The following is a 26477-nucleotide window of genomic DNA, read 5'->3' as shown; positions in this document are numbered from 1 at the left end:
TTGCCTGGAAGAAATCGCTGCTTTAGCGATAAGGCCGCCTGTTGCAACTAATGCAAATTTATTATTTTTTTTTACCTCATTAAACTTATTTTACTTTTGTGTTGGTGTGCAAAAGTGTAAACAAATAAATAAATAAATATGATACTACTGAAAAACACTAAAGTTTTATTATCTAGTGTTGTAAACAGTGTAAAGTCCATTTAAACCTTAATAAAACAAAAACAAAATTAATACCCGAAGCAAAGTGTGGACGGACCGCTAGTTATAAAATTTTTGACATATTACCTATATCTTTTGTTATTTTAACGAAACATTTAATGTAATAAAACACGAGATCTTTTGATTTCCGCTCTATGGCGTTTACAATGTACATGAAAATCGTTCAATCCAAATGCAAACTCAAAGTATTTATTTAGTTTATAGCGTGTGGCTTACTTATAATAATTAGTTAGTATAATCTTAGTTATAATATAGCGGGCAACCCCGTGTAGTTTATTATTTCGCCGCTAGGCTAAGCGAGCGAGCGGAAATCGAGTCAGTGAGCGTGCGACTACGCCGCATGACGTTTCTCTGTGTTCGACGCCCTCCCGGTACACATGTACTACAACTGGCTCCCAACGTGTGTATTAATTACTACTTGGTCGACGAAATTCACTCGGCGAGTAAGTTTAGGGGTTTTCGAACTCATTACGGTACTGTTACGCGGTAAACCATCGTAATCATCTGTCTTCGGTGGCTCAAAACCGATCAACAATGCCGAGAACGCGGAAAATGTCGGAAGACAATGCGGACAATAATGGCGCCGGCGGCGCCGACGCCGCTTCGAATAATACTATTACGCTTTCTCAAGAAACGCTCACTAATTTGCTAACAAGCATTCAACAAAGCCAAAACGAATTTTGTCAACAATTAATTAGAGAAGTACGTTCATCTACACCGCAAGCTAACATGTCGGATTATCTAACGAGTTCAACACATTCTATGAATGGAAATTTCGCGAAGTGTTTGTCGCGTTATGGCGGTCGCCCGGGGGAATCATTAGATAACTTCATAGATGCGGTTATAACATATAAAGAATGTGTAAATGTATCGAACGAAAACGCTCTCCGCGGTTTTTCTATGTTGCTGGAGGGACCTGCCGCGGTATGGTGGCAAGGTGTCAAGCGTTCCACTACATCCTGGTCGGAGGCGCTCACCAGAATTAAAGGTGCCTTCGGTGACCACGACCCGCCTTTTCAAGTTTACAAGCAGTTATTCAGCCTATCACAGGATCTAGAGAATACAGACCTGTTTATAGGAAAGGTACGTGCTTTGTTCGCTAAATTACCTAAAGAAGACCTATCGGAGAAGGTCCAGCTCGACATGGCATTCGGTCTTCTAAGTCCTCGTATACGTAAACGCATCGAGAGAGACAGCGTTGACAGTTTCGAACAGCTCCTCCTAAAGTGCCGTAATATCGAGGACTCGTTGAAAGAAGCTGTTAAGAAACCAAGTTCATTTCAGAAGAGTATGCAGCCTGCTTCGGGTACACGGTCAACTCCGAGTTCGCGTACAGCGCTCCCGGTGAGGTCGTCGCATAGCGCCCCCGCCGATTCCGCGGACTCCGCCGGTACTGAGGTCGGTTCAAAAACAAAAGTGTTGTTCTGTGTTTATTGTAAGCGATCTGGTCACAACAAAGATAAGTGTGAAAAACTTAATAATAATAATAATAAGGCCAGTAGTGGAAAAAGTGAAATTAAGTGTTACGGTTGCGGTGCCGCAAATGTTACGAAATCAAAGTGCAAAAATTGTCAGGACTCTTTTTATTCAATGAACAATAATAATATTAATAATAGTCATAATAATCGTTATTTTAAGTATTGTAAACAAAAGTTATGTACTGAAACTAGCTGTACTTCTAACAATTGTAACAGAGAGGCGAAATCGCGTCGCTGTCGCTACGCGCGCCCGGCGGAGCCCGCCGCGCTAGCGCAGCTGTCAATGCCAAGCGCTGTTAGTGATCCGCAGTCGTTACATTGTGATAACACTTGCTCTCGTGAAATGTATGTACAAGGTAACCCTACGCGTGCCGCAGGGATTTATTGTAATAAATGTTTATCTAATTGTAGTTGTAATAATAGTTATAAGAATAATAATACTATTGTTAGTACTAGTTATAATGGTGTATATGCTAATAATTTTGAGGCACCCTTTCGACGCCCCGTGCTAAATATAAACATTCTAGGGAAATGGGGCACGGCTCTTGTTGATTCAGCTGCTAAAAGCTGTGTAGCCGGCCACACGCTCTACGCTCTCCTACTGAAGTTAGGACACCGATTAGTGCCGTCAACACAAATTGTTAGGTTGGCGGATGGTGTTAGTAGGGAGATGAATGTACTTACTACGGAGGTATGGGTGACTCTTGCATACAAAACACAACTTGTTAATTTTATTATATTTCCTGATTCAAATAACAATGAAAGTTTATTGGGCATAGATTTTCTTACAAAGTTTAATCTTGTTTTTAATTTTGGTGATAATACCTGGCATTTTGCAGATAATAATAAACAAAAATTCGAATTGCAGTTTGAAAGAATGTCACCTATACCTTCGTGTGCCGCCTTAGAGGTGCTAAGGGATGATGAGGCGACTTCACTTACTGATAACCAGCGTGAGATTCTTGCCCAACTTCTTATAGAACATCAGGATATTTTTGAACCAGGGGGAGAGGCGACCCCTTTTGCCGAGCATGTTATAGATACCGGTGATCATTCCCCAATTGCTGTTCCGCCTTACAGGGTGACACCAGCCAAGAAAAAGCTCATGCAGATGGAACTCGATAAGATGTTAGCGGACGATATTGTAGAAGAATGCGAGTCGGCCTGGGGTTCTCCAGCACTTCTTGTACCCAAGGCGAACGGTAAGGTTCGTTTCTGTGTAGATTATAGAAAGCTCAATGCGGTCACTAAGACCGATGTCTATCCTATGCCGTTAATAGACGAGCTTATCCAGTCAACTAAAAGTAACTGTTTTATGAGTACTCTTGACATGCGCAGTGGATTTTGGCAGATTTCAGTTCGGGAACAGGACAGGGATAAGACTGCGTTTTTAACACCATTCGGAGCATATCGCTTTAAGCGTATGCCCTTCGGGTTAAAGAACGCGCCTTCGACGTTCCAGCGCCTTATCGACCGACTACGGTCAGGTGCGTCGCTGAAGAACGTAACTTTACTAGCTTACCAAGATGATCTATTGCTTATATCACAGGGTAGCTTTGAGCAACATGTGTCGGATCTGCGAGCGGTGTTTGAGAGATTACGCCTGTTTAAGCTCCGCGCTAACAGAAACAAGTGTGTCTTTGCACGAGACGAGGTAAAATATCTTGGTCATGTCATCACACAGGAGGGTGTGTTGCCAGATAATGACAAGGTCCGTGCAGTGTTAGAAATGAAGACACCTTTGTCTTTGCGTCATCTTCGCACCTTTTTGCAGACCTGCTCTTGGTTTCGAAAATTCATTCCGAATTTTTCTAATATCGCTGAGCCTTTAACTCGATTACTTAAAAAGAATCGGCCATGGTCCTGGGGTCCAGATCAGGCTAATGCCTTTCAAGAGCTTAAGCAGCGTCTCTCGTCTGCACCGATTCTTATCCAAGCGGATTATAATAAGCCGTTCGTGTTAAGAACAGATGCTAGCAGTTATGCCTTAGGTGCAGTGCTGTTACAGGGTGAAGGCAGCGAGGAGCGTCCAATAGAGTACGCTAGTCGCCTTCTTATCCCTGCTGAGAGAAATTACAGCACCACCGAGCGCGAAGCGCTCGCAGTTGTGTGGGCTGTAGAACGCTTTAGAGGTTATATTGAAGGTCATGAAGTTATAGTTGGTAGTGATCATCAGCCTCTAAAGTGGTTACTTACCTTAAAGTCACCTTCGGGTAGACTGGTCAGATGGGCACTTAAGCTGCAATGCTTCAATCTTAAGTTCCAATATACACCTGGAAAAGCTAATGTCATCGCAGATACGCTTAGTCGGCCTACATGTGAAGAAAGTAATAAAGATGACTGCGGAGTATGCTCCGTAATCATAGACTTACCTGCTAGGAGTCCTGCTGATCTCCGGCGCGCGCAGCTCGATGACCTGGAACTAAAAAAAATTGTTAGTGACCTCGAAGATATATCAGACGCAGATTCTGTAGGTGTAAAGCGTTGGTCGGAAAGAGGTTATTTCTTACAGCAAGGCGTCTTGTATCGTTACAACCCAGATGTGGACTCTGAAGAGCCACAGTTGGTAGTCCCAGCTTCTCTCCGCTCAACTATTTTAAAAGAGTGCCATGATTCAGATATAGCTGGTCATCATGGAGTCGATAGGACATATAATAAAATGTCTCAAACCTTTTATTTTCCTGGCATGCGTAGAGCCATTACTGATTATGTCAAAACATGTGTCACCTGTCAAAAATATAAGTCCTCAAATAAGAAACCTTCTGGATTTTTACAGACTCCTGTGCTCAACCAGAGAGGTGAAGTTTTGGCAATAGACTTGTTCGGCCCACTCCCTCGAGGAGAAAATGGGGAAAAATGGATCTTGTTGGTGGAAGACACAGCAACTCGCTGGGTTGAACTGTTTGCTTTAAAAGATGCAACGTCAGAAGCATGTGCCCGTACGTTGATTGAGGAGTATTTCCTTCGTTATGGTCTTCCTAGACGCATTGTGTCAGACAATGGCGTTCAATTTGTTTCGGCTGTTATGCAGCAATGCATGTTTGTTTTAAATATTACTCAAGAGCTATTACCTTTATATCATCCTTCAGCTAATCCTGCTGAACGTAAAAATAGGGATTTAAAGTTTCAGTTGTCTCGTCTGGTAGATGTAAATCATGCCTCGTGGCCTCAACATCTTCCTTCAATAAGATTTGCTATGAATTCGGCGGTTTGCCAAACCACCGGCGTGTCGCCAGCCTACCTTAATTTAGCTAGGGAACTTCGTTCACCACTAGACGTACAACATGATATCAGGTCAATCCTCAATAAAGATAACTTCGTGCCACAAATTACCCCTTATTTGAAAAGGTTCGTGGACTCGTTTGTTGCGGTCAAGGAAAGGGTCGAATGTCAGCAAGATCGACGTAAAGAATATGCTGATAAATCAAAGAGGCCTACTGAAGTCTTCGAAGTAGGAGATCAAGTGCTCTTGAAGTCGCACGTCCTTAGTAGTGCGCCTAAAAATATTACATCAAAGTTTGTTCCAAAAAGGGATGGTCCTTACGTTATCGCAAAAAGAGCTAGCCCTACAGCGTACCTCATTGCTAATGCCAGCAACCCTGAGGAGATTTTGGGCAAGTTTCACGTATCGGAACTTACACGTTTCTTTAGCCGGGATAGTTCGCCTCCGCGCCCCATAGTTCCCAAACGTCGAAGAGGACGTCCTCGTAAACATGCTTGTCCGGTATGTTCTGTATGTTTTAATGCGAGTTCATGAGCGGGGGCGTTCTCACGAACTCGAGGGGGAGTGTATAGCGTGTGGCTTACTTATAATAATTAGTTAGTATAATCTTAGTTATAATATAGCGGGCAACCCCGTGTAGTTTATTATTTCGCCGCTAGGCTAAGCGAGCGAGCGGAAATCGAGTCAGTGAGCGTGCGACTACGCCGCATGACGTTTCTCTGTGTTCGACGCCCTCCCGGTACACATGTACTACAAGTTATAAATTCATGTATCCAAATAAAACTAGAACCTTTTGTCGTAAAAGAACATTTAAAAAAAATGCAGGGAGTTTTTTTCTTTTTATGGTATCATTATACACACATAGATGCACGTGTTCCTACAGTGCCATTTCTAGTCGCCACGCACACATGAATAAAAAGCGGCTTCATACTTTTTGTTGCACACGCTCCATCTGCCTTTTGTTTATTAATCTGAGATTTGAAGAATATTATTATTGCTTAAGTTTAAAGACTGGTTGATAATAAAAATATTTGCTTATAAGGTTAAGCAGTAAGAGGGAACATAATTCTATTGTAACATTATTTTAACGCAGCGCATTACGAAAAGTGTGATCGGGCGAGGCGAACGGAAATTGAGAGGAAGGGAGATATAAGTTAGTGAAGATAGAAAAAGTTACGTTTCGTAAGTTTTACTTCAGTCGTGTGGTCGTGAGTACGCTCGTATTTTTAAATCACAATATTTTTTGAATTCGAGGAAAGGTGTAGTTATGGGCAGGGAATATATAGCTATTCTATTTCAAAACAGTGTGTGTATTGTGTAAAATATAAAAAAAAAAAAAAAAAAAAAAAACAAATTCAAGAAGGTTAAAGCTAAGAAAGAATCTTCTATATTTCAAGCGGTTGGTAGATCAGTATAGTTTGTCGGTAGCTTTTCCGACCTTCACGATAATCACCAGGAAAACAACACTACAGTTGCAAACATTTATATTATGCTGTGACTATGTAAGGTTATATATGTTAGTTGACCCTCCAATTAATGCGACTGAAGGCTCACGCAAGGGCTTTGGTCGGTATTGCACCCCCAAGTGCTGAAGCCGTTATACGGTCTAGGAATGCCTACCCGGGCATCCTGGATATCACCCGTAAAATGGGTTTTCCTGCGATACCAAAAAAAAAAACAAAAGGTTGATATACTTCTCCAGTTGGATAGCTCTTTATTTTGAGCAAGATATTATGAGCAACCAAGATATTACCTGATATCTTGAGCTCTATTGAAACAACCGTGTGCCGAACTTGTGACAGACTAAATCATCTTTATTGAAAAAAGTTATACATAGGTGGCGCTACTTGTAACAATTTACAATTTATTAATTTTTTTGTTATCTATATTATAACACCCCCACTTAACAAAATAAATGTGAATTCCTAAACAAAATACATAATATTATTTGTCCTTAATTCCCAGTATATTCATAAACTTATAATGCTTAGTTGACAAAAGTCCTTTAGTTAACAAGTCTGCAGGCATTTCCTGAGTTGAAATATATTCAATATTAATTAATTTATTTTTAACAGCATCCTTAACATAATGAAAACGCACATCAATATGCTTTAATCTACTATGTGCCTGATGACTTGTTGCTAATTTTAATGCACTTTGATTATCACATTTCAATTTAATAACATGTTTAACACCAGTAAGCTCGTACAACAAATTTCTTAAATAAACAGCCTCTCTAGATGCTTCTGAAAGAGCGACATATTCTGCCTCAGTACTAGATAAAGAGACACTCCTTTGTTTTTTACTTTGCCAGGAAATTACTGAACCATTCATTACAAAACAAAACCCACTGTAAGACTTACGATCTAAACTATCACTGGCCCAGTCTGCATCCACAAAACCAGTCAGCTCTACATTATTCTTATGATATGTTAAACAATAATGTTTTGTTTTTTGTAAATATTTTAATATTCGTTTAGCATAACTAAAATGAGTTTCATTATAACAATTATTAAACTGACTGAGGTAACTAAGAGAATATGATAAGTCTGGTCTAGTCAAAACTGCCAAATACATAAGGCTTCCAATTAGATTTTGATATGGAATGTTTACTACACAGTTTTCAGCCTTTTCTAAATTTAACTTACTCTCAATAGGAGTATCTATAGTTTTACAATTAGACATATTAAACTTAGACAATAATTGCTCTATATATTCCTGTTGATCTACAGTAATAGTCTTACATTCTTTATTTACATTAATTCGCATACCTAGGTAACATTTAACAGGACCTAAATCTTTTAATTTAAATTCAGAATTTAATACTTTTTTTAATTTTTTAGTCTCAGAATAACTATTCGAAAAAATTAAAAAATCATCAACATAAACAGCTACTATAATCTTAATATTTTCACAAAAAAATGTAAACAAACATGGTTCAAATTTACTTATTTTAAAACCAAACTTAAGCAAACAATCTTTTACTTTTTCATACCAGACTAAAGAAGATTGTTTAAGTCCATATATAGCTCTTTTAAGTTTTAAGACCTTTCCAATTTGCTTATTTTCAAAACCTTCTGGAAATGACATATAAATATTTTCTTTTAAATGACCATTTAAAAATGCCGTTGTTACATCTAAATGTGTAATGTCCATATCCCACTGTACACTTAGAGCAAACAACATTCTCAGTGTAGAATGTTTTACGACAGGAGAAAAAGTGTTCTCGTAGTCTACACCCCGTCGCTGCGTAAAACCTTTAGCCACGAGTCTTGCACGATATCGCACTTTATTATTCACATCTAGTTTTTTATTTAACACCCACTTATTTTGCACAATTGATCCGTTACTTGATATATCAACAATTTCCCATGCATCATTGTCCTCGAACGACTGAAGTTCCTCTCGCATGGCCTGCTTCCACTGATCAGCTTCTGGTCCATTCATAGCTTCTTCATATGTCATCTGGTCTTCGTACAGACTCATATCTGTTTCAACACACATATTGCTATAACCATATCTATCAGGCTTTTTCTTCTCTCTTACTGTTACTACAGGTTGACTTATCTTAGCAAGATTCTTCACCTCATTCATCGGTAAACAGTCTGAGAAATCATCAGAACTACTTGTTTCACTCTGTTCTTCTACATAGGTAATGTCATCATTACTTATCACTGTGCTTACAGAATTGCGTTCGGAGTCAGATTCTGTGTCATTGTGCTTCTTCGTATGACCTAATGATGTTCCTTGACCTTCACTTATATTGACCTGTGTCATTTCTGGACTATCATTGGGTTCCAAGATGATAACATCTCTGCTCGTAATGACTTTGTTACTTTTGGGGTTGTAAAGACGGTAACCTTTTACATTATCAGCATATCCCACTAAATAATGTTTTATAGCCTTTTTATCCCATTTCAAACGTTTTTCTTTGGGCACATGAGCCATCACTACACTACCAAAGATTCTTATGTGACTGATATTTGGTTTTCGGCCAGTCCAAACTTCATAAGGAGTTTTCTTATTTAATCCTGAAGCTAATGTTCTATTCTTTAAATATACTGCTGTATGTACTGCTTCTGCCCAGAATTTCTTCTCTAATTTACCATCATAAAGAAGACATCTAGCTCGCTCAACTATAGTTCTATTGAACCTCTCGCACATACCATTTTGTTCAGGAGTATAAGGATTAGTTCGCTGGTGAATTATTCCACACTGTTTTAAAAAGTTCTTCATTTCGTTTGAACAAAATTCTGTGCCATTATCTGTTCTAAAAATTTTAATTTTATAATTTGTTTGGTTCTCAACCATGAGCTTAAATTCTTTAAAACGGGTAAACACTTCACTTCTGTTTTTCATGAAGTAAACAAAAGACATTTTGCTATGATCATCCACAAAAAGCAAAAAATATCGAGATAATCCAATGGATTTTGTTTCCATCGGGCCACATACATCGGCATGTATCACTTCTAGGACTCTCTCACTTCTATGACTACTATTTTGAAAAGGTAGTCTCGTCTGTTTTCCTTCACAACACACTGTACAGTTAGCTTTACTTATGTCTGCTCTGTTAGTATAATCCATACCTTCTACAGCACCTTCCTTCATGATATTCATATCACTACTATTAATATGACCGAGTCTTCGATGCCAAATGATATCAGAAGCTACTGTAGCCGAGGCTGCTAACAAACATGCTGGTTTGGTCTGTAATCTATAGACCCCGTTTGTCATTTCTGCAATACCAATTAAAGTATTTTCTCGGTTTCTGATATAACAATGTTCATCACTGAAACTAACTTTGTTACCATTCTTTATTAAATTACTAACTGATAACAAATTCGTCGTGAGATTTGGAACACACAACACTTCTTTGACAACAATATCATATTGTAACTTGCCAACAACTGTTGTAATCTGTGTTTCTCCTGAACATGTCACAGGCATAGTCATACTATTTGCAACTGTAATCTGATTAGTCTTTAGGTTATGTGACGCGTTTATTATATTTTCTTGATTATTTATCATGTGAGTGCTGGCTCCAGAATCAATATACCACTCGTTTTTGCCAAAATTACCATTAAAGAAAACTGTATTAAATGCATTCACTGGTTTATCCTTTAATAATGGACACTGATTTTTATAATGGCCGGTTCGTTTACATTTATAACATTTAATTACTTTGACAGATCGAGTATTCGTTTCCGCAGTTTTGCCAACCTTATTTTTTCCTCGCTGCAAACCTTTAGATGTCAAAAATGCACTTTCCGGCTCATTGCTGCCAACATTATCACACATATCGATCAATTTGGATTTTATGACATCTGTTGAGATTTCGATTCCTGAATGTTCGATGGCCATTAACATAGGACTATATTTTTCGGGTAATCCTGCTAACATTAATGCTCCTATCCATTCATCCGTAATTTTGAAGCCCGTACCTTGTAATCTCTGGCTCGTTTCTACAATTTCGGTTACATACTGGGTCATCGAATCACAATTATCAAGCCGTATGCTGATGAGCTTGCGTAACAAGCCTATTTTCCTTGTATAGCCGGTATCATCAAACATTTTCTTCAACTTGATCCATAAATCAAAGGTTGTTGATGCATGCTTAATATGCACATAAAGTGATGGGTCAATTGTCAACACTAATTTTGCTTTAGCTTTGGCGTCTTCATTGATCTGGCTAGTCGTAGGTGAAGCGGGTAGCTTCTCGGCGATAGCATGCGCCATGTTTTCTAACACCAACACATTTTGCACTGCAAAACACCAATCCTCGTAGTTTTCGCGCCCTTTTAGTTTTGGAATATTAGCAATGTAGTTCATGGCCATTTTATTCACAAAAAAACAACAGTACTACGCGTTATAACTTTTAAAATTATTTTTAATGTCTGGGCCCATAACCTATTGAAACAACCGTGTGCCGAACTTGTGACAGACTAAATCATCTTTATTGAAAAAAGTTATACATAGGTGGCGCTACTTGTAACAATTTACAATTTATTAATTTTTTTGTTATCTATATTATAACAAGCTCAAAGAGTTTTAGGCACCTTATATTTCGAGAGGCTGGATATTTGTGATAGAACGATAGCTAAGCTCCTGCACGTGGCGTGACTAGTCGATAGGACGATAACTATGGTTAATACCTGCGTGAAACCTAGCTGTAGACTCCTTGTAGCTAGAAAGTAGTTGTAATATTGATACTACTTATAGTACGATCGCTATTACCTCTTCTGTATCATGGGCACTATATATTAAGGTCATGGGCTTAGTAAAAGTGATATCGCTGATAAAACACAGCTATGACTATCTGGATAATAGTACAATCGGAAACAGCCCGTATAGTGTACTTAAGTATAATCCTGTCTTTATTACTTACTCACATACACACACAAACACGCAAAAAATATACATTCTTATATTATCTGATATTTATTAATATTGTAAGCATCGGTGAATGAGCGTTATACCTAGTAACACGGGACACTACCCAGTACAGGGGTCCTTGCGATTTGTTTGTTAAAACATATTATTAAACTATTTGATATTTTTAACCAACTTCAAAAAAGGAGGAGGTTAGTGAATTCGACCGTATGTATATGTATATTTTTTATGTATGTTCGGGGATGATTTCGTCGTTTATGAACCGATTTTGATAATTCTTTTTGTTTTTGTTGGAAAGGAGATATCCTAAGTGTGGTACTATGATAAGGAAACCAGGGTCTGATGATGCGATCCCAGAGAAGTCAAGAGAAACCTTCGAAAATCCGTAAAACTTTTTACTGGGTGTACCGATTTTGATGATTTTTAATTTAATTGAAAGCCGATGTTTATCATGGTCACATTTGAAATTTCACCGAGATCTGATTACAACTTTTGAAGTAATCTTTTATAACGCGTATTTATGCAGTGTGGTATTCCTGTTAGTGAGTAAGGTGACTAGAGCTCCTGGGAGGAATAGGAGATTGGGTTGGCAACGCGCTTGCGATGGTGCAGACCGTATATAAGTGTATAATCTATGGTGCAGACGTTTGTGAATGAGCTACGGTAATCGCTTACCATCAAGTGAGCCGTACGCTTGTTGCCGACCTAAATATATGGGTTGTCTGGAAGAAATGGCTAATTAGCCATAAGTCCGCCCATTGTACTTCACTGTCTGTATCTTTGTGCTTTTTTTGTAATTTAATTTTTATTTTATTTTACTTTATTTTGGAAACAAACGGTATTACATAAATATACAGGAATACACAACACAATAGTATCACTTAACCAAAAATAGTTTCCGATATTAAAAAAGAACATATGACAAAGTTCAGAAGAGATGCTTCACAACAATAGTTCAATAACAAAAAACTTAATAATAATACTAAAAACATTACTATAAATTGATTAACAATCATTGAGAGAAAAAAAGTAATCAATAAAGAAATTCAAAAATCATTACGGGCTTAAAAAAATCACAAATCAAATAATTAAGGATCAAAGCTACAATTAAAATCATAATTAAATTAAAATCAAAAAAATAAAATCAAATTAAGAAGAACATCACGAATATCATCCATCATATCTTCTTCTATAATATAAAAATGAGTCGCTGAATGTGTTGCTAAGCGCAAAACTCGAGAACGGTTGGACCGATTTCGCTAATTCTTTTTTTAAAATATTCCTTGAAGTACGAGGATGGTTCTTACGGAGAGAAAAATTCAAAAAAAAAAAAAAAATTAAATTTCCTAAAAACAACACTTCTATACTCCCATACAAAATATTTGTGATAATACTTAAAAGTCAATTTGAACTTTAATACCATACGATAAAGTTTGTGTTAGGCGATACGAAGTTCGCCGGGTCAGCTAGTTGTAATATATTTGTGGTGTACAATAAAGTATAAAATAAATGAATATATAAGTGCTGGCGGGCCAGTCGGTACAGACCTGCGCGAACCCCAGGAAGAACAGCTGGTGGGGCCGCAGCGCGCCAGGCGCTCGTAGGTAATATATAAGTGCTGGCGGGCCAGTCGGTACAGACCTGCGCGAACCCCAGGAAGAACAGCTGGTGGGGCCGCAGCGCGCCAGGCGCTCGTAGGTAATATATAAGTGCTGGCGGGCCAGTCGGTACAGACCTGCGCGAACCCCAGGAAGAACAGCTGGTGGGGCCGCAGCGCCGCCAGGCCCGGCAGCGCGGCGCGGCGCGCGGCGGGGCGGCGGCGCGCCAGGCGCTCGTAGGTAATATATAAGTGCTGGCGGGCCAGTCGGTACAGACCTGCGCGAACCCCAGGAAGAACAGCTGGTGGGGCCGCAGCGCCGCCAGGCCCGGCAGCGCGGCGCGGCGCGCGGCGGGGCGGCGGCGCGCCAGGCGCTCGTAGGTAATATATAAGTGCTGGCGGGCCAGTCGGTACAGACCTGCGCGAACCCCAGGAAGAACAGCTGGTGGGGCCGCAGCGCCGCCAGGCCCGGCAGCGCGGCGCGGCGCGCGGCGGGGCGGCGGCGCGCCAGGCGCTCGTAGGTAATATATAAGTGCTGGCGGGCCAGTCGGTACAGACCTGCGCGAACCCCAGGAAGAACAGCTGGTGGGGCCGCAGCGCCGCCAGGCCCGGCAGCGCGGCGCGGCGCGCGGCGGGGCGGCGGCGCGCCAGGCGCTCGTAGGTAATATATAAGTGCTGGCGGGCCAGTCGGTACAGACCTGCGCGAACCCCAGGAAGAACAGCTGGTGGGGCCGCAGCGCCGCCAGGCCCGGCAGCGCGGCGCGGCGCGCGGCGGGGCGGCGGCGCGCCAGGCGCTCGTAGGTAATATATAAGTGCTGGCGGGCCAGTCGGTACAGACCTGCGCGAACCCCAGGAAGAACAGCTGGTGGGGCCGCAGCGCGCCAGGCGCTCGTAGGTAATATATAAGTGCTGGCGGGCCAGTCGGTACAGACCTGCGCGAACCCCAGGAAGAACAGCTGGTGGGGCCGCAGCGCCGCCAGGCCCGGCAGCGCGGCGCGGCGCGCGGCGGGGCGGCGGCGCGCCAGGCGCTCGTAGGTAATATATAAGTGCTGGCGGGCCAGTCGGTACAGACCTGCGCGAACCCCAGGAAGAACAGCTGGTGGGGCCGCAGCGCCGCCAGGCCCGGCAGCGCGGCGCGGCGCGCGGCGGGGCGGCGGCGCGCCAGGCGCTCGTAGGTAATATATAAGTGCTGGCGGGCCAGTCGGTACAGACCTGCGCGAACCCCAGGAAGAACAGCTGGTGGGGCCGCAGCGCCGCCAGGCCCGGCAGCGCGGCGCGGCGCGCGGCGGGGCGGCGGCGCGCCAGGCGCTCGTAGGTAATATATAAGTGCTGGCGGGCCAGTCGGTACAGACCTGCGCGAACCCCAGGAAGAACAGCTGGTGGGGCCGCAGCGCCGCCAGGCCCGGCAGCGCGGCGCGGCGCGCGGCGGGGCGGCGGCGCGCCAGGCGCTCGTAGGTAATATATAAGTGCTGGCGGGCCAGTCGGTACAGACCTGCGCGAACCCCAGGAAGAACAGCTGGTGGGGCCGCAGCGCCGCCAGGCCCGGCAGCGCGGCGCGGCGCGCGGCGGGGCGGCGGCGCGCCAGGCGCTCGTAGGTAATATATAAGTGCTGGCGGGCCAGTCGGTACAGACCTGCGCGAACCCCAGGAAGAACAGCTGGTGGGGCCGCAGCGCCGCCAGGCCCGGCAGCGCGGCGCGGCGCGCGGCGGGGCGGCGGCGCGCCAGGCGCTCGTAGGTAATATATAAGTGCTGGCGGGCCAGTCGGTACAGACCTGCGCGAACCCCAGGAAGAACAGCTGGTGGGGCCGCAGCGCCGCCAGGCCCGGCAGCGCGGCGCGGCGCGCGGCGGGGCGGCGGCGCGCCAGGCGCTCGTAGGTAATATATAAGTGCTGGCGGGCCAGTCGGTACAGACCTGCGCGAACCCCAGGAAGAACAGCTGGTGGGGCCGCAGCGCCGCCAGGCCCGGCAGCGCGGCGCGGCGCGCGGCGGGGCGGCGGCGCGCCAGGCGCTCGTAGGTAATATATAAGTGCTGGCGGGCCAGTCGGTACAGACCTGCGCGAACCCCAGGAAGAACAGCTGGTGGGGCCGCAGCGCCGCCAGGCCCGGCAGCGCGGCGCGGCGCGCGGCGGGGCGGCGGCGCGCCAGGCGCTCGTAGGTAATATATAAGTGCTGGCGGGCCAGTCGGTACAGACCTGCGCGAACCCCAGGAAGAACAGCTGGTGGGGCCGCAGCGCGCCAGGCGCTCGTAGGTAATATATAAGTGCTGGCGGGCCAGTCGGTACAGACCTGCGCGAACCCCAGGAAGAACAGCTGGTGGGGCCGCAGCGCCGCCAGGCCCGGCAGCGCGGCGCGGCGCGCGGCGGGGCGGCGGCGCGCCAGGCGCTCGTAGGTAATATATAAGTGCTGGCGGGCCAGTCGGTATAGACCTGCGCGAACCCCAGGAAGAACAGCTGGTGGGGCCGCAGCGCGCCCGGCGCTCGTAGGTAATATATAAGTGCTGGCGGGCCAGTCGGTACAGACCTGCGCGAACCCCAGGAAGAACAGCTGGTGGGGCCGCAGCGCCGCCAGGCCCGGCAGCGCGGCGCGGCGCGCGGCGGGGCGGCGGCGCGCCAGGCGCTCGTAGGTAATATATAAGTGCTGGCGGGCCAGTCGGTACAGACCTGCGCGAACCCCAGGAAGAACAGCTGGTGGGGCCGCAGCGCGCCAGGCGCTCGTAGGTAATATATAAGTGCTGGCGGGCCAGTCGGTACAGACCTGCGCGAACCCCAGGAAGAACAGCTGGTGGGGCCGCAGCGCCGCCAGGCCCGGCAGCGCGGCGCGGCGCGCGGCGGGGCGGCGGCGCGCCAGGCGCTCGTAGGTAATATATAAGTGCTGGCGGGCCAGTCGGTACAGACCTGCGCGAACCCCAGGAAGAACAGCTGGTGGGGCCGCAGCGCGCCAGGCGCTCGTAGGTAATATATAAGTGCTGGCGGGCCAGTCGGTACAGACCTGCGCGAACCCCAGGAAGAACAGCTGGTGGGGCCGCAGCGCCGCCAGGCCCGGCAGCGCGGCGCGGCGCGCGGCGGGGCGGCGGCGCGCCAGGCGCTCGTAGGTAATATATAAGTGCTGGCGGGCCAGTCGGTACAGACCTGCGCGAACCCCAGGAAGAACAGCTGGTGGGGCCGCAGCGCCGCCAGGCCCGGCAGCGCGGCGCGGCGCGCGGCGGGGCGGCGGCGCGCCAGGCGCTCGTAGGTAATATATAAGTGCTGGCGGGCCAGTCGGTACAGACCTGCGCGAACCCCAGGAAGAACAGCTGGTGGGGCCGCAGCGCCGCCAGGCCCGGCAGCGCGGCGCGGCGCGCGGCGGGGCGGCGGCGCGCCAGGCGCTCGTAGGTAATATATAAGTGCTGGCGGGCCAGTCGGTACAGACCTGCGCGAACCCCAGGAAGAACAGCTGGTGGGGCCGCAGCGCCGCCAGGCCCGGCAGCGCGGCGCGGCGCGCGGCGGGGCGGCGGCGCGCCAGGCGCTCGTAGGTAATATATAAGTGCTGGCGGGCCAGTCGGTACAGACCTGCGCGAACCCCAGGAAGAACAGCTGGTGGGGCCGCAGCGCCGCCAGGCCCGGCAGCGCGGCGCGGCGCGCGGCGGGGCGGCGGCGCGCCAGGCGCTCGTAGGTAATATATAAGTGCTGGCGGGCCAGTCGGTACAGACCTGCGCGAACCCCAGGAAGAACAGCTGGTGGGGCCGCAGCGCCGCCAGGCCCGGCAGCGCGGCGCGGCGCGCGGCGGGGCGGCGGCGCGCCAGGCGCTCGTAGGTAATATATAAGTGCTGGCGGGCCAGTCGGTACAGACCTGCGCGAACCCCAGGAAGAACAGCTGGTGGGGCCGCAGCGCCGCCAGGCCCGGCAGCGCGGCGCGGCGCGCGGCGGGGCGGCGGCGCGCCAGGCGCTCGTAGGTAATATATAAGTGCTGGCGGGCCAGTCGGTACAGACCTGCGCGAACCCCAGGAAGAACAGCTGGTGGGGCCGCAGCGCCGCCAGGCCCGGCAGCGCGGCGCGGCGCGCGGCGGGGCGGCGGCGCGCCAGGCGCTCGTAGGTAATATATAAGTGCTGGCGGGCCAGTCGGTACAGACCTGCGCGAACCCCAGGAAGAACAGCTGGTGGGGCCGCAGCGCCGCCAGGCCCGGCAGCGCGGCGCGGCGCGCGGCGGGGCGGCGGCGCGCCAGGCGCTCGTAGGTAATATATAAGTGCTGGCGGGCCAGTCGGTACAGACCTGCGCGAACCCCAGGAAGAACAGCTGGTGGGGCCGCAGCGCCGCCAGGCCCGGCAGCGCGGCGCGGCGCGCGGCGGGGCGGCGGCGCGCCAGGCGCTCGTAGGTAATATATAAGTGCTGGCGGGCCAGTCGGTACAGACCTGCGCGAACCCCAGGAAGAACAGCTGGTGGGGCCGCAGCGCGCCAGGCGCTCGTAGGTAATATATAAGTGCTGGCGGGCCAGTCGGTACAGACCTGCGCGAACCCCAGGAAGAACAGCTGGTGGGGCCGCAGCGCCGCCAGGCCCGGCAGCGCGGCGCGGCGCGCGGCGGGGCGGCGGCGCGCCAGGCGCTCGTAGGTAATATATAAGTGCTGGCGGGCCAGTCGGTATAGACCTGCGCGAACCCCAGGAAGAACAGCTGGTGGGGCCGCAGCGCGCCAGGCGCTCGTAGGTAATATATAAGTGCTGGCGGGCCAGTCGGTACAGACCTGCGCGAACCCCAGGAAGAACAGCTGGTGGGGCCGCAGCGCCGCCAGGCCCGGCAGCGCGGCGCGGCGCGCGGCGGGGCGGCGGCGCGCCAGGCGCTCGTAGGTAATATATAAGTGCTGGCGGGCCAGTCGGTACAGACCTGCGCGAACCCCAGGAAGAACAGCTGGTGGGGCCGCAGCGCGCCAGGCGCTCGTAGGTAATATATAAGTGCTGGCGGGCCAGTCGGTACAGACCTGCGCGAACCCCAGGAAGAACAGCTGGTGGGGCCGCAGCGCCGCCAGGCCCGGCAGCGCGGCGCGGCGCGCGGCGGGGCGGCGGCGCGCCAGGCGCTCGTAGGTAATATATAAGTGCTGGCGGGCCAGTCGGTACAGACCTGCGCGAACCCCAGGAAGAACAGCTGGTGGGGCCGCAGCGCGCCAGGCGCTCGTAGGTAATATATAAGTGCTGGCGGGCCAGTCGGTACAGACCTGCGCGAACCCCAGGAAGAACAGCTGGTGGGGCCGCAGCGCCGCCAGGCCCGGCAGCGCGGCGCGGCGCGCGGCGGGGCGGCGGCGCGCCAGGCGCTCGTAGGTAATATATAAGTGCTGGCGGGCCAGTCGGTACAGACCTGCGCGAACCCCAGGAAGAACAGCTGGTGGGGCCGCAGCGCCGCCAGGCCCGGCAGCGCGGCGCGGCGCGCGGCGGGGCGGCGGCGCGCCAGGCGCTCGTAGGTAATATATAAGTGCTGGCGGGCCAGTCGGTACAGACCTGCGCGAACCCCAGGAAGAACAGCTGGTGGGGCCGCAGCGCCGCCAGGCCCGGCAGCGCGGCGCGGCGCGCGGCGGGGCGGCGGCGCGCCAGGCGCTCGTAGGTAATATATAAGTGCTGGCGGGCCAGTCGGTACAGACCTGCGCGAACCCCAGGAAGAACAGCTGGTGGGGCCGCAGCGCCGCCAGGCCCGGCAGCGCGGCGCGGCGCGCGGCGGGGCGGCGGCGCGCCAGGCGCTCGTAGGTAATATATAAGTGCTGGCGGGCCAGTCGGTACAGACCTGCGCGAACCCCAGGAAGAACAGCTGGTGGGGCCGCAGCGCCGCCAGGCCCGGCAGCGCGGCGCGGCGCGCGGCGGGGCGGCGGCGCGCCAGGCGCTCGTAGGTAATATATAAGTGCTGGCGGGCCAGTCGGTACAGACCTGCGCGAACCCCAGGAAGAACAGCTGGTGGGGCCGCAGCGCCGCCAGGCCCGGCAGCGCGGCGCGGCGCGCGGCGGGGCGGCGGCGCGCCAGGCGCTCGTAGGTAATATATAAGTGCTGGCGGGCCAGTCGGTACAGACCTGCGCGAACCCCAGGAAGAACAGCTGGTGGGGCCGCAGCGCCGCCAGGCCCGGCAGCGCGGCGCGGCGCGCGGCGGGGCGGCGGCGCGCCAGGCGCTCGTAGGTAATATATAAGTGCTGGCGGGCCAGTCGGTACAGACCTGCGCGAACCCCAGGAAGAACAGCTGGTGGGGCCGCAGCGCCGCCAGGCCCGGCAGCGCGGCGCGGCGCGCGGCGGGGCGGCGGCGCGCCAGGCGCTCGTAGGTAATATATAAGTGCTGGCGGGCCAGTCGGTACAGACCTGCGCGAACCCCAGGAAGAACAGCTGGTGGGGCCGCAGCGCCGCCAGGCCCGGCAGCGCGGCGCGGCGCGCGGCGGGGCGGCGGCGCGCCAGGCGCTCGTAGGTAATATATAAGTGCTGGCGGGCCAGTCGGTACAGACCTGCGCGAACCCCAGGAAGAACAGCTGGTGGGGCCGCAGCGCCGCCAGGCCCGGCAGCGCGGCGCGGCGCGCGGCGGGGCGGCGGCGCGCCAGGCGCTCGTAGGTAATATATAAGTGCTGGCGGGCCAGTCGGTACAGACCTGCGCGAACCCCAGGAAGAACAGCTGGTGGGGCCGCAGCGCCGCCAGGCCCGGCAGCGCGGCGCGGCGCGCGGCGGGGCGGCGGCGCGCCAGGCGCTCGTAGGTAATATATAAGTGCTGGCGGGCCAGTCGGTACAGACCTGCGCGAACCCCAGGAAGAACAGCTGGTGGGGCCGCAGCGCCGCCAGGCCCGGCAGCGCGGCGCGGCGCGCGGCGGGGCGGCGGCGCGCCAGGCGCTCGTAGGTAATATATAAGTGCTGGCGGGCCAGTCGGTACAGACCTGCGCGAACCCCAGGAAGAACAGCTGGTGGGGCCGCAGCGCCGCCAGGCCCGGCAGCGCGGCGCGGCGCGCGGCGGGGCGGCGGCGCGCCAGGCGCTCGTAGGTAATATATAAGTGCTGGCGGGCCAGTCGGTACAGACCTGCGCGAACCCCAGGAAGAACAGCTGGTGGGGCCGCAGCGCCGCCAGGCCCGGCAGCGCGGCGCGGCGCGCGGCGGGGCGGCGGCGCGCCAGGCGCTCGTAGGTAATATATAAGTGCTGGCGGGCCAGTCGGTACAGACCTGCGCGAACCCCAGGAAGAACAGCTGGTGGGGCCGCAGCGCGCCAGGCGCTCGTAGGTAATATATAAGTGCTGGCGGGCCAGTCGGTACAGACCTGCGCGAACCCCAGGAAGAACAGCTGGTGGGGCCGCAGCGCCGCCAGGCCCGGCAGCGCGGCGCGGCGCGCGGCGGGGCGGCGGCGCGCCAGGCGCTCGTAGGTAATATATAAGTGCTGGCGGGCCAGTCGGTACAGACCTGCGCGAACCCCAGGAAGAACAGCTGGTGGGGCCGCAGCGCGCCAGGCGCTCGTAGGTAATATATAAGTGCTGGCGGGCCAGTCGGTACAGACCTGCGCGAACCCCAGGAAGAACAGCTGGTGGGGCCGCAGCGCCGCCAGGCCCGGCAGCGCGGCGCGGCGCGCGGCGGGGCGGCGGCGCGCCAGGCGCTCGTAGGTAATATATAAGTGCTGGCGGGCCAGTCGGTACAGACCTGCGCGAACCCCAGGAAGAACAGCTGGTGGGGCCGCAGCGCCGCCAGGCCCGGCAGCGCGGCGCGGCGCGCGGCGGGGCGGCGGCGCGCCAGGCGCTCGTAGGTAATATATAAGTGCTGGCGGGCCAGTCGGTACAGACCTGCGCGAACCCCAGGAAGAACAGCTGGTGGGGCCGCAGCGCCGCCAGGCCCGGCAGCGCGGCGCGGCGCGCGGCGGGGCGGCGGCGCGCCAGGCGCTCGTAGGTAATATATAAGTGCTGGCGGGCCAGTCGGTACAGACCTGCGCGAACCCCAGGAAGAACAGCTGGTGGGGCCGCAGCGCCGCCAGGCCCGGCAGCGCGGCGCGGCGCGCGGCGGGGCGGCGGCGCGCCAGGCGCTCGTAGGTAATATATAAGTGCTGGCGGGCCAGTCGGTACAGACCTGCGCGAACCCCAGGAAGAACAGCTGGTGGGGCCGCAGCGCCGCCAGGCCCGGCAGCGCGGCGCGGCGCGCGGCGGGCCGGCGGCGCGCCAGGCGCTCGTAGGTAATATATAAGTGCTGGCGGGCCAGTCGGTACAGACCTGCGCGAACCCCAGGAAGAACAGCTGGTGGGGCCGCAGCGCCGCCAGGCCCGGCAGCGCGGCGCGGCGCGCGGCGGGGCGGCGGCGCGCCAGGCGCTCGTAGGTAATATATAAGTGCTGGCGGGCCAGTCGGTACAGACCTGCGCGAACCCCAGGAAGAACAGCTGGTGGGGCCGCAGCGCCGCCAGGCCCGGCAGCGCGGCGCGGCGCGCGGCGGGGCGGCGGCGCGCCAGGCGCTCGTAGGTAATATATAAGTGCTGGCGGGCCAGTCGGTACAGACCTGCGCGAACCCCAGGAAGAACAGCTGGTGGGGCCGCAGCGCCGCCAGGCCCGGCAGCGCGGCGCGGCGCGCGGCGGGGCGGCGGCGCGCCAGGCGCTCGTAGGTAATATATAAGTGCTGGCGGGCCAGTCGGTACAGACCTGCGCGAACCCCAGGAAGAACAGCTGGTGGGGCCGCAGCGCCGCCAGGCCCGGCAGCGCGGCGCGGCGCGCGGCGGGGCGGCGGCGCGCCAGGCGCTCGTAGGTAATATATAAGTGCTGGCGGGCCAGTCGGTACAGACCTGCGCGAACCCCAGGAAGAACAGCTGGTGGGGCCGCAGCGCCGCCAGGCCCGGCAGCGCGGCGCGGCGCGCGGCGGGGCGGCGGCGCGCCAGGCGCTCGTAGGTAATATATAAGTGCTGGCGGGCCAGTCGGTACAGACCTGCGCGAACCCCAGGAAGAACAGCTGGTGGGGCCGCAGCGCCGCCAGGCCCGGCAGCGCGGCGCGGCGCGCGGCGGGGCGGCGGCGCGCCAGGCGCTCGTAGGTAATATATAAGTGCTGGCGGGCCAGTCGGTACAGACCTGCGCGAACCCCAGGAAGAACAGCTGGTGGGGCCGCAGCGCCGCCAGGCCCGGCAGCGCGGCGCGGCGCGCGGCGGGGCGGCGGCGCGCCAGGCGCTCGTAGGTAATATATAAGTGCTGGCGGGCCAGTCGGTACAGACCTGCGCGAACCCCAGGAAGAACAGCTGGTGGGGCCGCAGCGCCGCCAGGCCCGGCAGCGCGGCGCGGCGCGCGGCGGGGCGGCGGCGCGCCAGGCGCTCGTAGGTAATATATAAGTGCTGGCGGGCCAGTCGGTACAGACCTGCGCGAACCCCAGGAAGAACAGCTGGTGGGGCCGCAGCGCCGCCAGGCCCGGCAGCGCGGCGCGGCGCGCGGCGGGGCGGCGGCGCGCCAGGCGCTCGTAGGTAATATATAAGTGCTGGCGGGCCAGTCGGTACAGACCTGCGCGAACCCCAGGAAGAACAGCTGGTGGGGCCGCAGCGCCGCCAGGCCCGGCAGCGCGGCGCGGCGCGCGGCGGGGCGGCGGCGCGCCAGGCGCTCGTAGGTAATATATAAGTGCTGGCGGGCCAGTCGGTACAGACCTGCGCGAACCCCAGGAAGAACAGCTGGTGGGGCCGCAGCGCCGCCAGGCCCGGCAGCGCGGCGCGGCGCGCGGCGGGGCGGCGGCGCGCCAGGCGCTCGTAGGTAATATATAAGTGCTGGCGGGCCAGTCGGTACAGACCTGCGCGAACCCCAGGAAGAACAGCTGGTGGGGCCGCAGCGCCGCCAGGCCCGGCAGCGCGGCGCGGCGCGCGGCGGGGCGGCGGCGCGCCAGGCGCTCGTAGGTAATATATAAGTGCTGGCGGGCCAGTCGGTACAGACCTGCGCGAACCCCAGGAAGAACAGCTGGTGGGGCCGCAGCGCCGCCAGGCCCGGCAGCGCGGCGCGGCGCGCGGCGGGGCGGCGGCGCGCCAGGCGCTCGTAGGTAATATATAAGTGCTGGCGGGCCAGTCGGTACAGACCTGCGCGAACCCCAGGAAGAACAGCTGGTGGGGCCGCAGCGCCGCCAGGCCCGGCAGCGCGGCGCGGCGCGCGGCGGGGCGGCGGCGCGCCAGGCGCTCGTAGGTAATATATAAGTGCTGGCGGGCCAGTCGGTACAGACCTGCGCGAACCCCAGGAAGAACAGCTGGTGGGGCCGCAGCGCCGCCAGGCCCGGCAGCGCGGCGCGGCGCGCGGCGGGGCGGCGGCGCGCCAGGCGCTCGTAGGTAATATATAAGTGCTGGCGGGCCAGTCGGTACAGACCTGCGCGAACCCCAGGAAGAACAGCTGGTGGGGCCGCAGCGCCGCCAGGCCCGGCAGCGCGGCGCGGCGCGCGGCGGGGCGGCGGCGCGCCAGGCGCTCGTAGGTAATATATAAGTGCTGGCGGGCCAGTCGGTACAGACCTGCGCGAACCCCAGGAAGAACAGCTGGTGGGGCCGCAGCGCCGCCAGGCCCGGCAGCGCGGCGCGGCGCGCGGCGGGGCGGCGGCGCGCCAGGCGCTCGTAGGTAATATATAAGTGCTGGCGGGCCAGTCGGTACAGACCTGCGCGAACCCCAGGAAGAACAGCTGGTGGGGCCGCAGCGCCGCCAGGCCCGGCAGCGCGGCGCGGCGCGCGGCGGGGCGGCGGCGCGCCAGGCGCTCGTAGGTAATATATAAGTGCTGGCGGGCCAGTCGGTACAGACCTGCGCGAACCCCAGGAAGAACAGCTGGTGGGGCCGCAGCGCCGCCAGGCCCGGCAGCGCGGCGCGGCGCGCGGCGGGGCGGCGGCGCGCCAGGCGCTCGTAGGTAATATATAAGTGCTGGCGGGCCAGTCGGTACAGACCTGCGCGAACCCCAGGAAGAACAGCTGGTGGGGCCGCAGCGCCGCCAGGCCCGGCAGCGCGGCGCGGCGCGCGGCGGGGTGGCGGCGCGCCAGGCGCTCGTAGGTAATATATAAGTGCTGGCGGGCCAGTCGGTACAGACCTGCGCGAACCCCAGGAAGAACAGCTGGTGGGGCCGCAGCGCCGCCAGCCCCGGCAGCGCGGCGCGGCGCGCGGCGGGGCGGCGGCGCGCCAGGCGCTCGTAGGTAATATATAAGTGCTGGCGGGCCAGTCGGTACAGACCTGCGCGAACCCCAGGAAGAACAGCTGGTGGGGCCGCAGCGCCGCCAGCCCCGGCAGCGCGGCGCGGCGCGCGGCGGGCCGGCGGCGCGCCAGGCGCTCGTAGGCGCGCAGCGCGGCGCGCAGCCCGCCGTTGTCGGCGATGTTCTCGCCCTGCGTGTTGAACCCGTGCACCTGGGGGGGACATGTGGCGACTACAAACTACGTAATTAGACAAAACTGACGTAACTACATCGCGCTATCAGAGTTTTCAAAGTGATTAAGTATATATACAAGATCCCGACAACAACTTCGCTCTGGCCGGAGGATTCTCCGTTTTCGATGGCGGACGTGATTCTTTACACGTTTCAGACGCTACCAAACTGGTGACCCCGACGTGATTCCTCACATCACCAAACTGGCGACCCCGAGCATGAACATCAGTGCAACCTTCATCGTCATCTTCGTCTTGGGCTTGCTCGTGTAGCGACTCCGGGGCAGTGGCGCTGACCACTTCTAGCCCGATTTACTGACTCTCAATTAGGTAAGCTACGGAGAGACTTAAATAGCTAAAGTCAAAGTGGGCTCGCCTCAGCCTATAATATCCCACTACTGGGCATAGGCCTTTTTCCCTATATAGGAGAAGGATCAGAACTTAATCCACCACGCTGCTCCAATGCGGGTTGACATATTCCCTACTATGAGTAACGATCGCTATCAGGTGTACATGATAACAACCAGGAATAAGTGGGCTCTTTAGAGCCTAATTCGTCTAAACTAATGAACTGCAATTGTTAAATCCGATGATTCAGCCTCAGAATCCAGCACGTTAATCCACCACATTGCTCTGGTAGCCAGCACTCACCTGGTAGCCGGGCAGCTCCGGCAGGCTGTAGTTGCTGTACTGGCGCACGATGCAGCGCACGCGCGCCGCGTAGTGCTCCAGCGTGCCGGCCGACCACCACTGCGCCAGGTTGCCGTGCTCGTCGTAGCGGCGACCTGGCGGGTCATGTTCTATTAATTTCAATCGAGTTGGCTGATTTCACTAAATACTACTTAGGACGTTATGGTAAACTATATTGAATGAAAGAGGATTTACTAGGGTCAAGATTGGGACTGGTATTTTATATGCTATACTGAAATGTATAAATTTATTATATAATTAAAATGGGTACCTTGATCGTCGAATCCGTGTGTAATTTCGTGTCCCATGATAGCTCCAATAGATCCATAATTAATCGCCCTAAAAATAATAATTGTTAAAGATCATGTTTATACACCAAGCAAATGAAGTAAAACTCCTTTAATTGTCCCTACAGTAATAAAAGAAAAATAACTCTCTCTCTCTTTCTATCATTACTAACTTATATCTCCCTCTCAACTTCCGTTCACCTCGCCCGATCATATTTTTCGCAATGCTCTCGTCACGCATTCACTAACTTTCTCCTCAAATCAAGCATGCGTAAAAAAGTTTTACTTAAAAAAAATCACACTTTTAACATTGTTACATACTCAATTCCGTTTCCGTAGAAAGGCGGTTGGAGGATACCGGCCGGGAATGCTGAAAATAGAAAATTAGCTTTAAAGAATTTGAAAATATTAATTTGTATTCAAATGTCGATGTGATTACTTACTGACTGAGTTTAGAGTCGCCGAGTAAAATGCATTCACCGTAGTAGCTGTCGCTACCCACCTGTAAAGGAAATGAAGAACTTACATAATCTTCCGTAAGCCTTGTAATAATTTGTTTAATCATGATACCTGTAAATATCATCACTTCAGCCTATTCCAGTCCACTACTGGACGTAGGCCTCTACAAGTTCACGCCAAAAATGGCGTGAACTCATGTGTTTTGCCCATAGTTACCACGCTGGGTAGGTGGGTTGGTGACCGCAGGGCAGGCTTTGTCGCACCGAAGACGCTGCTGCCCGTCTTCGGCCTGTATATTTCAAAGCCAGCAGTTGGATGGTTACCCCACCATAGGTCAGCTTTATAAGTTCCAAGGTGACCAACCTGTAAATATATACAACTTTAAGTAGAGTGAATTTTACCTGTTCCTGTCAGGTTTTTCTCTGAGAGTTTCTAATGACTTCTTGACCATCGCCCACGTCAACTTCAGGTAGGACTCAAACAAGTCTCCTTCGACCACTTCGACCTGTATTGACAGATTTCTTTTTTATGTTTGTAAAATTAATACAACAGCTATACAGTAAATTTTTGAAGATATATGCGGTCGGACAAAATTCACAGGATTATTGATTTTTCAATGTTCAATGAGGGCGTAATTACGATAATATATCATGATCACGATAATCAAAGGACGACTTATGCAGAAATAACTTGTTAGAGTAGGTGGTATATTAAGAGAAAATAAAATTAAAAAAGGGCTAGGATTTTTTTCTAGTGTAGCATGATCTATAACAACTACAGGATTCCCATTTAAAGGACAGATGTTAATATAATTGTGTTAGCTAGCAAACGA

At 53.4% G+C, this 26477-nt stretch overlaps 1 protein-coding gene across 1 annotated transcript in view; it reads right to left on the bottom strand.

The window, feature by feature from the left end:
• LOC123670461 (neprilysin-4-like) overlaps nucleotides 1-26477 on the bottom strand; it is a 47036-nt gene that overhangs the window by 2207 nt on the left and 18352 nt on the right. The window contains exons 10-15 of the mRNA XM_045603954.1: nucleotides 26047-26150; nucleotides 25630-25688; nucleotides 25508-25556; nucleotides 25171-25238; nucleotides 24861-24994; nucleotides 24020-24190 (exon numbers count right to left, since the gene is read on the bottom strand). Coding sequence (XP_045459910.1) covers nucleotides 24020-24190; nucleotides 24861-24994; nucleotides 25171-25238; nucleotides 25508-25556; nucleotides 25630-25688; nucleotides 26047-26150 — 585 coding nt within the window. The remainder of the gene's footprint in view (nucleotides 1-24019; nucleotides 24191-24860; nucleotides 24995-25170; nucleotides 25239-25507; nucleotides 25557-25629; nucleotides 25689-26046; nucleotides 26151-26477) is intronic.

Source organism: Melitaea cinxia, chromosome 4, assembly GCF_905220565.1.
Source record: "Melitaea cinxia chromosome 4, ilMelCinx1.1, whole genome shotgun sequence".
NCBI lineage: Eukaryota > Metazoa > Arthropoda > Insecta > Lepidoptera > Nymphalidae > Melitaea > Melitaea cinxia.
The sequence above is the reverse complement of the archived record's forward strand: the minus strand, read 5'-3'. Positions and strand labels throughout refer to the sequence as shown.